This window comes from Anabrus simplex, chromosome 1 (assembly GCF_040414725.1).
Source record: "Anabrus simplex isolate iqAnaSimp1 chromosome 1, ASM4041472v1, whole genome shotgun sequence".
Taxonomy (NCBI): Eukaryota; Metazoa; Arthropoda; class Insecta; order Orthoptera; family Tettigoniidae; genus Anabrus; species Anabrus simplex.
This window is the reverse complement of record NC_090265.1, coordinates 97,447,907-97,466,435: the sequence shown is the minus strand read 5'-3', so window position 1 is coordinate 97,466,435 and position 18,529 is coordinate 97,447,907. Positions and strand designations below refer to the sequence as shown.

Below are 18,529 nucleotides of genomic sequence, written 5' to 3'. Positions count from 1 at the left end.
ACTAATTATTTGTTTTTGGATAATTTGGGAGTGTATTGCTTGATTGGCATATGTACAAAGTTTTAGGCTTCTACAATCACCAAAGTCTGTGCTGTACTACTCTTAACACAGTAGGTTTAATACAACTACCTGGCATTAGAACCATCAGTTACAGTATGTAACATTGGAATATTTATTCTATGCTTACCTATTTAGCAGCCATGGCTGACTGCTACAGCCTAGAGCATCAAGTAAATTTTCTCTCTCTGAACCAACATTAGCAGCTGAGTACTTCTTCCAGGCAAAATTCCATTCATCGCTGCCACCATGCTTTATAGCTGTACAATATACAACTGCTCTTAAATTTGGAGATATCCTGAAACATATGTCTTATACATGTAGGCTGCATAAATTAGGCATTAAACTTGGTAAACTAGCATTGTACTGACAAATACTAAAAATGTACCCTGCTGTTCACAAACATCCACACACTATTAGGCAGTTAAGATGGACATTTTTTTGCAGGATTTATTACATAGTACTTAAAGAATTATTGACATTTCCCTGTCATACAACCTGTATAAAAATCAGTCTGCAGTGATAAGAATCGAGGGCTTTGAAAAAGAAGCAGCAATCCAGAAAGGAGTGAGGCAAGGCTGCAGTTTGTCCCCTCTCCTTTTCAATGTTTACATAGAACAGGCAGTAAAGGAAATCAAAGAGAAATTTGGAAATGGAATCACAGTCCAAGGAGAGGAAATCAAAACCTTGAGATTTGCCGATGATATTGTTATTTTATCTGAGACTGCAGAAGATCTCGAGAAGTTGCTGAATGGTATGGATGAAGTCTTAGGTAAGGAGTACAAGATGAAAATAAATAAGTCCAAAACAAAAGTAATGGAGTGCAGTTGAACGAAGGCAGGTGATATAGGAAATATTAGATTAGGAAACGAAGTCTTAAAGGAAGTAGATGAATATTGTTACTTGGGTAGTAAAATAACCAACGATGGCAGAAGTAAGGAGGACATAAAATGCAGACTAGCACAAGCAAGGAAGAGCTTTCTTAAGAAAAGAAATTTGCTCACTTCAAACATTGATATCGGAATTAGAAAGATGTTTTTGAAGACTTTTGTGTGGAGCGTGGCATTGTATGGAAGTGAAACATGGACGATAACTAGCTCAGAAAGAAAGAGAATAGAAGCTTTTGAAATGTGGTGTTATAGAAGAATGCTGAAGGTGAGATGGATAGATCGAATCACGAATGAAGAGATACTGAATCGAATTGGTGAGAGGAGATCGATTTGGGTAAATTTGACGAGAAGAAGGGATAGAATGATAGGACACATCTTAAGACACCCAGGACTTGTTCAGTTGGTTTTTGAAGGAAGTGTAGGTGGCAAGAACGGTAGAGGTAGACCAAGGTATGAATATGACAAACAGATTAGAGCAGATGTAGGATGCAATAGTTACGTAGAAATGAAAAGGTTAGCACAGGATAGGGTGGCATGGAGGGCTGCATCAAACCAGTCTATGGACTGATGACTCAAACAACAACAACAACAAACAAGATGTACTGAGTAATTCAGTAAGTCATGTGTCCACTTCTGACTAATATAACCCTTCAGTGCTTCCTGGGAAATAAATAAAATAGTTTGGTCGTCTATCAGGTCATGGTAAATGTGGAATGCTGTTGATCATTGCTACATGTGGTCTGACATTGTCTTGCTGAAATATGGTCAGCAAGAATGGAAGTCCTATTGGTCTCAGAATTTCATTGATATGGACACTATTAATGGTGGTATGGATATGCCCTTGCTGTCATACCTAATTAAACCCCAGATAAAAATAAATAACACTAGTGCAATACACCTCATGGGAATATAATACTGATGAAGCTGCTCTCCAAATCATCGCCTGAAAAGGACACACTATTTATATTTATCTTAACAGAAGTGTAATTCATTAGAAAAAGGTACACCTTTCCCTTTTCCAATTATGCAGTTATGTTGTTTGGTACACCACTGCACCATGAGCAGTTTGATGATGGTCTGTAAATGGTAGCATTTGGGGAGAGCGACAAGCACATAAATCTTACTATAATAAATGGTGAACTGAAGAAATGTTGCAGAAGTTGTACTGAAATGGAAGATGTAGAAGATAGTTATTTACATACATTCTGGAAGGATGGCAGTTCTCTCTAGAATCTGATAGTTTTGGACTCAAAAATGTTCTCTTCAGTATACTCTTTGCACAATAGATCCATTGTATCTCTCACTAACTGTACAATTTCCCAGAATGATACAGTACACTGCCTCATGCCAACAATGCAGCCTCATACAAACTCACTAATGTAAGTTAACTTTATGACTGTGTTTTATACTGATGTGGGATCTGATAGGCCTAGAGCCAATATACTCGAGTCAGTGACAATAGTATTACACCTGTCCGCTGTGATGTGGAAATATGAGTTTTGTTATCCTGGGTTCAATGAAAATGTCTGACCACTAACTCATCCAATAGGTCGCAAGAGTCTATCCGTGGATGTTCGGCTATTGCTTTGGTGTTAGGGAACACTTTCCAACTCACATAAGTCATTCAGGGTTTGTAAATAAATTTGTATGGCATCGCAGATTTTCATACTGAAAGGTAGGATAGGGAATTAACAGATACGTATGTTGATGTACTCGGAAGGATCTATCTTCCTTTTTTTCTCCTTCACTAACTAAACCGTGTGTGTTTTGAAGTATATTATTCTACAAGGCAAGGAAATAAATTGCGTATGTGCTATTGTATGAAAGATTTCAAGTTGCACCATGGGGAAGTTACAGACTTTCCTGTTATATGTTACGGGACTGTGAATCATGCAGTTATCACACCACATTGTGTTGTAAACGGTCTCTGCTAATAAACCTCAACTAAACTGTACATGTGGGAAGTGATCTGAACTGTGCTGCTTGATGTTATGTACCCAAGCATATATATCTGTTCGATCCTGGCCTACTACAACATTGTGACAACTACAAGGCAGGATAGTCTGTTCAGTTTCCTTTCACTCCATTCATATCCATTTACAATGTTTGCTAAGCAAATTCAAGATTTAATAGACTCATGGCATCGCTAAAGCAAGTGTAACCCACTTGCAAAAGTTTATTGAATAGTACAAGAGGACATTTTTGAAATCAAAGTTAGCTGTCTCAGACTACAAGATGTTCTTGCATGCTATATTCATGTTCGTTCAGATGCTTCTATTCCTGAGTGTTGTGTTATGTATTGTGTTCTTAATATGCCCATGAAACTTACACAATAGGTCATATAACTACTATCATTCATCTTAGACTGAAATCATGCCATGCTTGCACACCAGAACATGTATTGAAAATAAAATCCATCCGTCCATCCGTCCATCCATCACATATCTGGGTAGCATTATTAATGGAAGTAATAATAAGTCCGTCCGTCCCTCCCTTGGGGTCATCTGGTGGCGAATGAATGTACCATTTCCACTTGTATTATAACATCCAAATTGAAAGTGTCATTGTTTAAGAAGCCTTTCTCGTGGTCAGTCAAGATTTCTTCTGAGGGCGCAGACCACAGTTCTCTGCGAAATGTTAAGAATTTCACCTTATTTTCTTGACACGGCATAAGCCCAAGAGCCTATACAGTATCATGTCTATAATACGGGCCTTGAAAGCATTAATGATACTATATTTAGCTCTTCTCTGATTTTAATATTTTGAATTCTATCTCTTCTTGTCTTTTTAACCAATGTTCTTAAAAATTTTACTTCTACTGCTTGGATCTTACTATCTTGTCTCTTATTAGTTACCAGCATTTGTAGTCCATATGTTACAATTGGTATGAAATACCGTTTTATATAATGTTAATTTCGTTCTCTTGGGTACTTTGTCATCCCATAAAAGCTCTCTGACTTGATGACAAAATGTTGTACCTTTACTTAGTCTGCTAATTTCAGAGTTTATTTCATTACTTCCATTAATAATGCTACCCAGATATGTAAACTGTTCTACATACTCTAACCGTTCTCCTTCTATGTTCACCTGGCTTCTCTTTTTCTCTTTTCCTCAGTGCATGACTACAGTTTTCTGTTTACTAATTACCATTCCAAACTCCTTCAGATTTTCATTCCGAACATTAAGTCTTCTTTGTACTTCCTTTTCTCCCTTTCCCCAAATCACCACATTATCTGAAAATACCAAAGCATTCACTTCATCACTACTGATACTCCGTTTTACACGTTTTATGATTTCATCCAATGTTTCAGAGTCACCACTCCCCACTTGTACATTGATTTTACTCTCAATGATACAACATTTTTATCTTGTTAATGAATGATTTTGGTACATTTCTTTTCAGTAGGCATTCCCATACATGTTTTCTCTTAGCTGTATCATAAGCTTCTTCCAAATCCAAAAATACCCACATGATTTCCTTGTTCCTTTTGCGATTTTTTTCCATTATCGTTCGCACTGTAAATATCAAGTCTGTTGTTGATCTATTTGGTCTAAAGCCATATTGTTCTTCCTCTAACTGTGTTTCTATTATATTCCTCAGCCTTTTGTCTATGACTTTCTCCATTATTTTGAACAACAAAAGGAAGATGTCGTTCAGACTAAAAGATTTGTCAAATATTTTTCAAAGCATGAAAATGCATTTTTGCCCAATTGCTAGTAGTAACTCTAGGTGAAATTTAAACAACTTTTGGTGAAATCAGTGATGATGGTGAAATATGTGGTAACAAGAGAGGGGCTTGTGGTGGTAGCCTGGAGCTGAAACATTTGGAAATGAGGAAATAGAGGAGGGCAGTGCCTGTGATAAGAAAAGTCGCAAAGAGAGCGAGGAGGAAAAAGAACAAATGATGCATGTGGATGCAAATACAAGTGTGGACATTGAGATAAACTGTGTTAAAAACAATGAAACCTAAATATTCAATGACCTGGTGGGTTGATTGTCAATGATGCTACCCAAGAGTTCACTGCTGTTCACGGAGATCGGCAAGACATCGATTGCGATTTTGCAAAGCCAAAACAAGAATTTTCAGACCACATTTGCTACTTATTGAAAACTTTTTCCTACCACACACTAGGAAATGGAAAAGAGGAGCTGGTACGTAAGATCAGAAATAAAACATAAATGAAACAAAGCCTTTTAATATTTTCAAAAGACTCTTACTTATTTCCCTTTCAGCTGAAACAGGGTGTTTTCCTCTTTTCTCCATCTTCACTATATTATAAACACTTTTCTGTTGTTTTTAGTGAAAAATTATGACAATATGCTCAATTCAAATTATTGACTTAAGAGAATATTTGGTTATACTGCCATTTTCTTATCCCTTCCACTCAGGCAAAGGGTTGGCAAGAATGCTACAGCTGCAGAAAGAAAAATTGACCTTCATTATGTTAAAATACAACATGGAATACAAAATAACTTTTCCCAATTTTTTGACAGGTATGACCTCTATGAGAAAATTGGCATTTAGTAAACTGGCCACATTGAGTACCACCATGGCGTTACAAGGCGAAACAAAAAATTATATTTTGACGACTCCCGACAAGAAGAAACTACTACTGGACAAGTCAATTACAGAAGGTGTGTTTTCTACAAAATAATTGCTAATCTGTGTAATAATTTGGAGGAAAGAATGGAAGCATACTCTTCACTAACAAAAATGATGTTTTCCTGTCTAAGCTTACAAAGCTTTGTGTTGATGAAATTGGAGAACAAGCTAAAATCCTTCAAAGTATGTACCAAGGCAATTTAGAAATGTAGGCAGAAAGCAAATGCATTGACCTTGCATTGTATTTGAAAAGTATTATGAGCAAAATTGAAAAACCAATTCCACTGAAGCTTTTGTTGATCCTGCAAGAAACAGAACTAAGCAAATATTATATCTAAAAGTTATGGTTGTCCTCAGAATGCTCTTGTCAACAGCAGTATCTAACCATTCAGCGGAGAGGTCATTTTCTGTTTTTAATAATAATTAAAATTTATTTCCGGACTATTGCTTTGCAACCAAGACTTAACCCATTACCTGTATTGCAAACAGAAAGCAAAATTGTAAACAGTATTAATTATGATGACATAATTGATGACTTTGCTGAAAAGAATTCTTGATGAAAACATTTCTAAATGCTTTGTTTCTAGGTCAAGGTTTATGTTCATGATTTCACATAAAAATACATTTACTTGTTTTTCTTTCTGTAAATTAACCACACTGCTCTGATTTGTTTTCTTGTTGTTCTAAGGTGAAGGTGGCTGTTGCGTTTCCCTCCTATCCCCTACCTATTCCGAACATGAGGCCATGTAAGTCAAGCTTGTTCTTTCTTTTGCTCTGATATAGTTTTTGTTTTGACAGCAGGAAGATAACTGTAAGACCTTTAAGCACAGAGTCCATGATATGTTACTGTTTATTTCATTTAAGTACTGTAATTCAACATTGCACTGGAGAAGATATCAGGAAATTGGCTTTTATACCTGCTGGCATCATATTGCGGAGACAAAATAAAGTCCTTGTATATGTGGATGATATTAGCCGCAATGAATTAGAAATAAGGCAGTTATTTGTGGAACTAGAGGAAATGGAAGCAAAAATTGGCGTACAGGTAAATGATAAAAAGACAATTTCACGGTTGTACAGAGACTGAATCATGAGAAGGTTGACAGATTGCCTTTGAAGATTGGGAAATATATATTTAAAAGAGTAGATTAGATTGAATTCCTTGGTGTATTAATCGATGAGCAAAACCGAAGGCAACAGGAACACCAGCTAGAATTAAGAATGCAAATAAGGCATTTTACTGTATGAGCCCTATATTAGCCTCCAAGTTTTTTACAAGGAATACAAAAATGATTATCTACAATACAATCATTCTACCAGTACTTCTGTATGGTTCCGAGACATGGAGTATAACCAAGAAAGAGCAGCAATAGTTGCAAGTCTTTGAGAATAAATGTTAGAGAAAAACATTTGGCCCATGGTTCGATCCTATCTCTCAAAGCTGGCAGAAAAATCTAATTATGAAATTTACACCCTCTCTCAACAACACACTATAATGGGTGTGATAAAACCCAACAAACTGTGCTGGGCTGGACCTGTACTGAGGATGCAGGATAACAGAGCACCAGTAGATCTATACAAGGGGTTCTCTTGATGGAAAAAGACTTCAGAAAGACCCTGAAGCACCTGGAAGAAGGAGATCAACAAGGTATGCCAGACATTCCAAATTGATAACTGGGAAGAGCAGGCTCAAGATCGAAAAGGATGGAAGAGGATTGTGAGATCAGCACAGGAAGTTCACATCCCTCAGAAGCCTACGGAGTGAGTGGAATTCCTCAAGGCAGTATTATTGGACTTTTGTTTTCTTATATATATCAATGATATGTGTAAAGAAGTGGAATCAGAGATAAGGCTTTTCGCAGATGATGTTATTCTGTACAGAGTAATAAATAAGTTACAAGATTGTGAGCAACTGCAAAATGACCTCGATAATGTTGTGAGATGGACAGTAGGCAATGGTATGATGATAAATGTGGATAAAAGTCAGGTTGTGAGTTTCACAAATAGGAAAAGTCCTCTCAGTTTTAATTACTGCATTGATGGGGTGAAAGTTCCCTTTGGGGATCATTGTAAATACCTAGGTATAAATATAAGGAAAGATCTTCATTGGAGTAATCAGATAAATATGATTGTAATTAAAGGGTACAGATCTCTGCACATGGTTGTGAGAGTATTTAGGGGTTGTAGTAAGGATGTAAAGGAGAGAGCATATTTGTCTCTGGTGAGACCTCAACTTGAGTATGGTTCCAGTGTATGGGACCCTTACCAGGATTACTTGATTCAGGAACTGGAAAAAATCCAAAGAAAAGCAGCTCGATTTGTTCTGGGCGATTTCCGACAAAAGAGTAGCGTTACAAAAATGTTGCAAAGTTTGGGCTGGGAAGACTTGGCAGAAAGGAGATGAGCTGCTCGACTAAGTGGTATGTTCCGAGCTGTCAGTGGAGAGATGGCGTGGGAGGACATCAGTAAACGAATAAGTTTGGATGGTGTCTTTAAAAGTAGGAAAGATTACAATATGAAGATAAAGTTGGAATTCAAGAGGACAAATTGGGGCAAATATTCGTTTATAGGAAGGGGAGTTAGGGATTGGAATAACCTACCAAGGGAGATGTTCAATAAATTTCCAATTTCTTTGCAATCATTTAAGAAAAGGCTAGGAAAACAACAGATAGGGAATCTGCCACCTGGGCGACTGCCCTAAATGCAGATCAGTAGTGATTGATTTGAAAAGTGAGTGAGTGTGTTAGTAATTCCATTATTGATTTCACTTTTGATTTCACTTTTTGCAATATGAAGTATTAATTTTATAGGGCAAGTAAAATTATATAAAACCTAAAAATGTCAAAAGTTGAAAACAAATGAATGGGGAGGGGAAGTCTCTGGCCTAGGGCAATGTTGTCTGTAAATTTGGCCCTGGTCATGTAATGCATCCATCAGCACTGAATATTAAAGCTGTCTGGAGAACTTGTTTACTTCATCATGGTGTTAAGATTATTTATGAACAGTGGTGCATAACTCTTTTATTTTGTAAAACATTAACCTTTTGTTTTGTGATGGGACCTTTAAGTCCCACCTTCTAAAAATCACTGCAGGAATTGCATGTTACCTGGAAACCTGAATGGACTTCTTAGTCTTTTATATAGTTTCAGAATCTAGTGAGAGATGGCAGCATTAATCACATATGACATACAGCAGCTGACTGATATGCATGGCACTATGCAGTAGCAATGAAGCTATTATTGTGAATGTACGAGAACCAAAAATGAAGTAAAAATTCTAATAGCATTTCTACTGCTCAAATGGCAAACTAATATTATTCTCCCCTAAATGAATGCCTAAAATGACAAATTATTCTGTACGAATTTGTTCATTATGTAGCTTTGTGAAATTCTGATGTTATAAAATACTGGGGACTTCAAACTTTTCTTATTTTTCAACATGATATTTTTCTGCAGAAAATGCCTCAAAGCAACTGATATAGTATATGAGCTATAAAATATAACTAAGGACACAGATACTCCTAGTAAATTTAATTATGATAGTGTACCAGGAACGCTGGTCCAAGATAAAGTCCCCGCATTTCGAACTTGAATAATGTGCTGTGCGTCAACTCAACAGCTAGCTGCAGCATGCAGACTGTATGTGACGTGGAGCTTATGACATCACAGCCTACCTCACCTTGTGACAAAGACATTCGAAATGTTCTATGTCTAATAACTTTCCTTAGGATAATAATTAAATTATGAGAACATCATCGTGTTGCCAAATTTTTTGTCTCCATTTCCACCAAGTTTGTTGTAAATCCGACGAAAGCTAAAGAAGATATTCAATGAAATAAAATTACTGCTATCTTCACAGTTTTCATATATAAGGAGGGCTAATTGCCAAGGCAGATCAGTGTGTGTCAAGTACCACAGTTGAACCCGGTGGGTCAGCTCATGGCAGTCGCGATGGAGTGTAGGGTGACATTTTAATTTCTGCATGTTTAGGAACTTTAACTCTATGGTGTTGAATGCAGACTTATAAATTTTCTTTGGTATTTCAGTTCGTGAGTGATAGATTTTTACTCAAACTGAGAGCGATGTAATACAACTTGTGCTTCACCAACATTAACATTTACAAGTGACTGATTATTTAGGATGAGTGTTTTAAGACTTGTGTTTATTTTCCAAGTGCTCATACTTCAAAGTGAATGAGACATTCTGAACAGTGATAGAATTTTGAACGGTGCTTGTATTTCGTCAAGTGTTTGAAATATTTTAACAGTTTTCATTGATAAAATAGACTATAAGACTTAGAATTTCTCAAGTGTCGGACACTGACAGGTGATATAATATAAAGTTAAACTCTGCAACTACATCACCGGACTTGCAATTTTTTCATGCGTAAATAATTCTCAAACACTTGGAAATATTTTCCTAGGTGATAGACTGCGAACTGTATATTTGAACTTGTATTTATCAACTTTACGAGTGATCGAACCAAGGACTGTTAAGGAACAGAGCCAGTTTCAATTTATTTTCAATTAACACATGTGAACTAATTTCATATGTAAAATATTTTTGTTTCCATCCAATCAAAGTGACTGTCTTCAAAACTGTGTAAAAAACTTTGGAATATTTGTCAAGTGAGAAAACTTCAACTTATGCCAAGTATCACATTTATCGTTCTCTATATGCGATTTTCTATTTTACGCAATAAAAATATCACACGAGAACACTTTTACGTATTTCTAAAACAACTTTATTATCACTACGAACTTATCCTGTCAGAAGAAGAAAACATTCAGTGCCTCTCTCGAGAATCCCAAAACAAAACAATCGCTCTCTAAAACAATCTACATAGAATTTATACATGTTTCACATCAGAGATCTAATGGTGCTGTTCCTTGACGCCATATTGGAAGTCTGTGTGTGCGTACATCCGTTGCTATGTTAACCAGGATAAGCATATTCACGTTATACGTCCATGGACACGAAACATAAATATAATAACGTAATACTTTCGGCTCATCTTAAAACTTCAAAATACGAGTATTGAAGGTTTTATCATAATTAGGATACCTTCCTACGACAGTTATCCCCCCCTAAAACCTTCAATACTGATTCCGGACCTTCTCTTCTCCAGGTCCCAAATTACACCTAGTCGTCTTGTTATCTATGTCTTCAGCTATTCCATCCTCCAGAACAGGTATCAGTGCATGTTGATCCTCTCCGAAGTCTGTACTCCTCCGGGACTCCCTAGAGAGTGCCCACTCTCCAGTCCCTCCGCTCTCCTGTAGGGGTCGAGATAACATCTTCTCCTTGAGAAACCTCATTGCCATTTCAGTCGTCTTTTTTCTTTTTCTTGGAAGATTCACCTGTTGTATCTTCTGAGCTTTTCTCACCATCCTTCTCACTTTTTTTCTTATTTTCCACTGTTTTACTATCTGATTGATCCTTCTCTCCAGATGCCTTTCCGGACCTTGCTTCTTTTTCAGAATCTTTCTTGCCAACTTTTTCTGATGAAGTCTCTCAGCCTCTTTTCTAAGAAATCTATCTTCACGATAACGTACATATCGCCGTAAGCGTGCCCTTGAGTGATAATGGATGGTTAGAACTCTCTCTTGTTCTTCATACCATGACAAGTAGGTACGACACCAATCATAGTAATACACCCCCACCTTCCGGGCATATTCAGCACCTATGGTTTCAGTTTTGTCTTTAGATTTGGGTGCGATTTCCTTCTCTTCTTCTCCCCCGGCTTTCTTTTCAGCTTTTCCATCTCCTCCGCTTTCTCCTTCCTTATTACCAACAGAACCTACTGAATCAAGAATCATAAAGTTGACAAGGTTGAGCTCCTTTTCATCATCTTTTCCACCACTCTCTTCATCGTCACTCTTGGATTTGTCGGCTAAGAGAGCCTTGAACTTGATGTGATCTAAGGAACACAGATGATGTTCATAAGACATTAGTGTATTGAATCTTTGTTTACACACCCGGCAATATGGATTCAAGAATTTCACCATATTCTCATGATCCTCAGAAGTCATGTGTGTTGATTTGGGCTGCTTGTAATTGAGCTTACAAATGGCACAGAACTTCGTTCTATCAGACAGTGTATGCCGGAACTCTTCAGTTTCCTCTAGCATGCGGTGCTTTTGACGTTGATTCATACGCATTCGCTGAAAGGTCTGCTTATGTAGTAATGATTGTTTCCTCATGGCATTTATGTGTTTAGGTGAATAGAGGTGCATTTTGTACTCCTGTACTGTGTCACATTGTATTAAGCAATGAGGACAGGACAGATCATACGCAGGTTTCTTTCGTTGATCTTCTTCAGTTGTAGAATGAGCATCAAAATCTTGGTCTTTTGCATTGTTAGCCTCTGAAATGGCTTTCTCTTCGTCTTTCTTCTTCTTGACGTTGTTTTCCAAGGTGTTCATATCACTTACTACTTTATCTACCGGTACATCTAATTCTACGCTGTTGCTTTGGTCATTAATTTTGGAAATATCCTCTTTCAGATCTCTTACCAAGGAATCGATTCGGCCTTTTATCTCCCGAGCCTGGGCCTCGATTTTCCTTTCGAGTTTTTCAGATTGTGTCCCAATCAAAGTAGTTAATTGCGTAAGCATCATGCCTACCCGGTCGTTGGCTTCCTTCTCCGAGACGACTTCAAAATCGAAACTTCCTCTAAAGCATTACTTTGTCAATTTTATATATTTTTCATCTAAACAGTGTTATGTGGCTGAAGATGTTGATAATATACGAAACATGTACCACTTTTGACCATTAAAAATTGCCTTAAGCAATCATTGTATCGACTAGGTGGAAAATAAATTAAATACTTAATTGTGAATTGCTCCCAGCCGTCGGTAACCCTCGGGATATCAGTGCCTTTCGTAAAATCACTACGGTCATTTGATCAATTTTCATCATTAAACTTCGAAAGTCCTGTCACGGTCGCCAATTTATCGTTCTCTATATGCGATTTTCTATTTTACGCAATAAAAATATCACACGAGAACACTTTTACGTATTTCTAAAACAACTTTATTATCACTACGAACTTATCCTGTCAGAAGAAGAAAACATTCAGTGCCTCTCTCGAGAATCCCAAAACAAAACTATTGCTCTCTAAAACAATCTACATAGAATTTATAGATGTTTCACATCAGAGATCTAATGGTGCTGTTCCTTGACGCCATATTGGAAGTCTGTGTGTGCGTACGTCCGTTGCTATGTTAACCAGGATAAGCATATTCACGTTATACGTCCATGGACACGAAACATAAATATAATAACATAATACTTTCGGCTCATCTTAAAACTTCAAAATACGAGTATTGAAGGTTTTATCATAATTAGGATACCTGTCCTACGACACATTCTTCGAACTTACTACGTCGATTTCATTGACATTCGACAAATGGCTATTTATTTTGCAAGTTAGATTTTATTGACATTCGACTCCGCTTACCTTTCAAGTGCTAAGACTGAATTGCGTGTTTGATTTTATTGACATTGGACCGCATGGAATTCACTTCAAATGATTAGTGTCAGAACATGGGGTAGATTCTTGTCACATTCTACCATGTGATAGTTTTTAATTCATTCTTTGAGTACATGATTTCTACGTCTTATAAACATTGTTTAGGTTCATTATTATATCTCTTTCTCATCTGTGCAGAGGCCCTTTCCAAATTGTGCGTGTATTCACGTTCATCCTATACGTGACCAATCTCGACGCCCATACTACTAGAACTTCTAGACCGTCTAGACCTTCTAGAAATTTCAGACCTTCCAGAACATCTAGAATTTCAATTGAGGGAGGAATCATGGTTCCATGGTGCAGAGAGGGGACCCATGGTAGTACAAGAGTAGCAGCCGGATTTCAAGGAATGTTGCCAGCCGTAGGACAAGGAAACTACACTTCCAAGTATTTCTTCTGTACAGAGGTGATATGAAATTTGAACCTTTATTAATAAACTCAGTTTCTTTGAACCAGACATTATTTCAACAAACCTCTCTCTCTCTGTGGCACTCCATTTCTGTACCTTACACACCCTGCATTGAATCTTATGCTCTTCTAGCCCAAGTATGGCATTTACGGTTACAATAGTGAGAATGTATTTTCTATAGAGATCCATAATGCTGAAAAGTAAGAAAGGATTTTTACTACAGATTTTGTAAGAATGGTAATCTATAATTTTATTTGAACACTCAGCTGCTGAAATAAGGCTAAATAATTACTACTGTGGTTTGGTACTAGTAAATTCACTAGTACCGAGCAAGTGGCTAGGTGGTTTGGGTCATGTAGTTATCAGCTTACATTCGAGAGCAGGTTCGAACCTGCTGTTGGCAGCCCTGAAGATGGTTTTCTATGGTTTTCCATGGTTTTCCATGGTTTTCCATTTCCAACCAGGCAAATGCTGGGAGTGTACCTTAATTAAGGCCACAGTTGCTTCCTTTCCACTTCTAGCATTTCCTACCCACCGTCACCATAAGACCTATCAGTGTCGGTGTGACATAAAGCGGATTGTAAAAAAAAAAAAAAATACTAATCTCTATCCTGGAACTTGAAATTAAGACATTATCAAGCAGTGGCCCAGCCAGAAATTTTATATGCAGCAGAAACTCTTAAACTTACAAGAATTGGAGATCTTGAAAAATTAAAGAAAGTTGAAAGAAGAACTGATAGTGAGAAGGCATTTTCTACAGAGATCCATAATGCTGAAAAGTAAGAAAGGATTTTTACTGCAAATATTTTAAGAATGATAATCTATATTTTTATTTGAACACTCAACTGCTGAAATAAGGCTAAATAAGAAATAACAAAGCCAAATTTAGACTACGATCAAACAGAGAGCTTGAATAACTGACAACTGTAGGTAATGAGGAAAGAAGACTCCATTTTTTTTGGACACATTTATTGAATGAATAACAATAGACTAACTAAACAAATCTTCAACTTATTGAACAGTTACAAATCCAAGCCAACATGGTTCATTGAAATTGAAAAGGATATGAAGAACCCTGGATTTAAAATAGATACGATAGGAAACAGAACACGTTTCATAGAAGTAACACGAAAGGCAGCATTTCAGGAGAGAAAGGAATTAACAACTGGAAGAAAACAGACTCAAGAAGAAAAGGAACAAAATTCTCAGAAAATGAAGGAAGTTTGGAAACAAAGAAAGTTAAACGCAAAGAAAAATAACCAAGGTTGATTTACAATATAATTATTAAATTAATGTAGTAATGGTCCACTTTTCAATACTATAATATGCAAAATTCTAAATTACATTAATTAGGGACTGGTTTCGGCCGGGGCTGGCAATCTTCAGCCTTAATATAAAACATCTAATAACTAAACAAATGTACATGCACACAATTGACATTTAAAAAATGTAACAAATATATACAAATTGACATTGAAAACTGGGATGAAATTATGAGTAAATTTGAAAATAACTAGGTTCTAACATCTTGAATATGCTCATCATGCCACGATGCTAAACATTTGTTTAGTTATTAGATGTTTTACATTAAGGCTGAAGATGGCCAGCGCCGGCCGAAACTAGTCCCTACTTAATGTAATTTAGAATATTGCATATTATAGTATTGAAGGGTAGAGCATTATTACATTAATTGAATAATTATATTGTAATTACAATTCAATACGGATCAGAACCATGAAGTTTATAACCTATGACAAAGATGATTTATCGTACCCTCAAAAAGGTTATTCGAATAATAATATAATATTATAATGATAAGAATACTAATACTGTTACTTCTATGTTTACCATCACTGTTACTACTGCAGCCAGATAATAATAATAATAATAATAATAATAATAATAATAATAATAATAATAATAATAATAATAATAATAATAATAATAATAATAATAATAATTGTACCGGGCGGTACACCTCCACGCCGCTAATTCAAAATGTGCGCCAGTTGAAACTCCTCTGTTGGAGGAAGTCTGAACTTTATCTACGCTATTAATTCTCTACTTTCTCTGAAGATGTCACCACATGGAAAACTTTGAGTTTTTGAACTGTGTCATTTTTGATGTGTTTTTGTTTCGCTTGAAGTAAGAAGTGTGAACTTTCTCTTCTAGAGGACACTACTGAAGATCAACTATAGTGCACCCTAGTGCGAAGTCAAAGAACTATTTTGTTGGAGAAATTTTTATTTCAAATGTTTGTTCTTTGCTAAATTTCTTTCTGTTATTGTTTAAGTTGGCTGTATACCCCTCTTTTTCCCCTTGTTTTAGATTTATCCAATCCCGAATTTCTTTGAGTTTTTCTCGACCAATCCGATGTATCTTCCCCCTACTTGGATATGTTTCTGTACCCTAGCCAATAAAGAATGTGCGGGAGGGTGTTTTCATTCCCCTAACGCCTAGAAACTTCTGCGAGAGGATATAAACTGCTGATTTTAGGGTCTCCGGGCCACTTCTGTTCCATCTTTCAGTGTATTAAGTACATAGCAGGAGGCGGGAAGCGCCTCTTTCCTCGGCAGCGGTCAACAACAAGGTAATGGCCGATTAATAACTTCTTTCTTTGCTAGCTCAGCAGTTTAACTCTCGGGGCGGGTTCTAAGCTTTCCACCATGTAACCGTTTCCTAAATGTAACTACTCTTTTCATTTATTCTCTTTTAAAGCTACATACTGGGATAGAGAGTGCTAACCCTCTCGAGCTCCCACTCATATTGTTTTGAGGTGAACTTATTTTTCTCAACCTATTCTTCGATAACGTAAAACAAATTGTTCTCTTCTTAAGTCACCTCTTTAGTATGGGATTAGCCCTTGTATTAACGGCCTAGTGCCAAGTAGGTCTTAATCAAAGTGTATTAGGAGTGCAAGTTCGCCTCCTCTCAAATTGTTATTTTAGAGGTCATTTAATTAACCTGCTTTTCATTTAATAGACCTCAGTAGATTGGGTATTTTACCCCTGTGTTTATGTCCGTTGAGGACAACTTGAAGGTGGAGTTTGGTGTGGCCTGGGAGAGGCTTAAATTTGAGAGCGAGTGGCTCTTTTGAAAATTGAGTGTTGTACGCCTCGTGGAGGCTTTTCAGTGTAATTTGGAGCAAGGGCTCCTAGGCATGAATGGGGTTTTCTGCCCCTCTGTTGAAACTTGTGTTTGGGGTAAAACTGAGCTGATTGCCCAAGCAGTGTAAAGTCAGGGCGCGAAGCCCAAATTCTGTAAATATTGTAACTACCCTTTTGATTTGCTACTTTGTACCTGCCATGCTTGTTATTTCCTTGTTTTTGAAAAGAAAATATAACCTTGTTAAATTTTACATTAACTTTGATTCCGTAGTTTGAGACCCGTTCACGCCCGCACCTTCTTTCACGCATAACTACCACGGATATCTCCGTAACAAGTGGTAGCAGAGCGTGGTTGAATGGGTCTCAATTTAGCCCCTTTTGACGGCTAAACATTGTTTTGTTCCGAACTCTAACAATTTTCTCAGTTGCTGGAATTTTTTTTGACTTTTTCAAAATTGTTCTGTCATCATGCCCGGCCCTCGCGATGTTCTCCATCTTAACTATTTGCGCAAGGAGGAGTTGATCTACGAATTGACTATTAGAAATGTGCAATCTGGAGGCACGGTTGCAGTAGATACAAACAAGCTTAGAGAGTCCCTAGATTTGCCCATTTCCATCCCCAATTTGGGAGAGAAAGAAATTGACGACTCTCTTTCCACGATCACGGAGAATATTACTGGGCTAGCTTCTGTAGTTAGTTTTTTTGATGAAAATGATCCTTCTCCCAATCAAATTAAGCGTGTGCAAGCTAGGCTATATCACTTTTCAAATAGAGTTAACGATCTGTTGTCTCTAAAATTGAATGACGTTCAGAAGAAGGAAGCTAGTACGCTGCTTGAAAATATGTCTGAATTATCTAGCAAGGTCACTCAATTGTTAACAGGGGAGGTGCCTCCCAAAAGCGATCTACCCACCACAGTGAATGTAGGTAGCGAGGAAGAGCCTCATAAGGGAGAAGTTAATAGGATAACCGTTGCTGCTCAAACTATCTCTGCCCCATTGGACAACGAATCTGAACGCCGTGCATCGTTGAGTAACATCCGTTCGGAATTAACTTCCTTGCCATTGAAACCTTTACCTACTATGTCACCCGGGTTTAGCAGCTTGCCTCATCCATTGGCAATGTTGCTCAGAGGTATCTCTAAGTTTTCGGTTAATACCACCAGTGAAGTAATTTCATTTTTAAGATTTCTGGTTGAATTTCAGGATCATGCACTTGTGTTTTCTCTTTCTCCATGTCAAATTTTGCAAATTATCTATCCGTATGCTATTGGTATTCTCTCAGATAAAATCGTAAGAGCCATTGCCGAGCAATCATCTATTGAGGATTTCCATGCCCACTTGCTAGCTAACTTCATCCCGGCTAGGGCCAGGTCCTCCCTTATTCAGAAGTACTATTATCGTGTACAGCGCTTGGATGAGAACTTGGCTGATTTCATACAGGACATTAAGTTTTATACTAGGGTGTTTGCTCTGCACTTCCCTGAGGATCAAATTGTACAAGCTATTGTGGAAGGTATTTCACCATCTTATAGGTCATACTTGTGTTTCGCGGCGTGCCCGCAAACTTTCTCTGAACTTGAAGCGTTGGCTGTCTCAGCGGAAGGAGTTAGGTACGCCGATTCTTTGCGTGTGGCAAAAGAACCCCCTCCTTCGTTTAGTAATACTCGGCCTCCACCTCGCCGACCAGTCACACCCCGTAAATGTTATGCTTGCGGGTCGCCTGACCATCTTCGCAATAAATGTCCATTGGTCAAAACTAGTAGGGCAAATAATGGAGCTGGTTCAGCACAAGGCTGTTTTAAATGTGGGGCATCCTCACATATCGCCAAGAATTGCCCAAACTCGAATAGCACCCCCTCCTGCTCAACTTCTGGTGCAAATTCTACCTATGCCAATAATAAAAAGTGGCTAGTGGCTTCGGCTGAG

At 37.3% G+C, this 18,529-nt stretch overlaps 1 protein-coding gene across 2 annotated transcripts in view; it reads right to left on the bottom strand.

Annotated features, from left to right (window-relative positions):
- Window positions 1-18,529, bottom strand: part of LOC136884362 (aminopeptidase N) — a 386,248-nt gene that overhangs the window by 65,419 nt on the left and 302,300 nt on the right. For both annotated transcript variants that reach the window (XM_067156506.2, XM_067156496.2), the window contains exon 12: window positions 188-355. In XM_067156506.2, coding sequence (XP_067012607.2) covers window positions 188-355 — 168 coding nt within the window. The remainder of the gene's footprint in view (window positions 1-187; window positions 356-18,529) is intronic.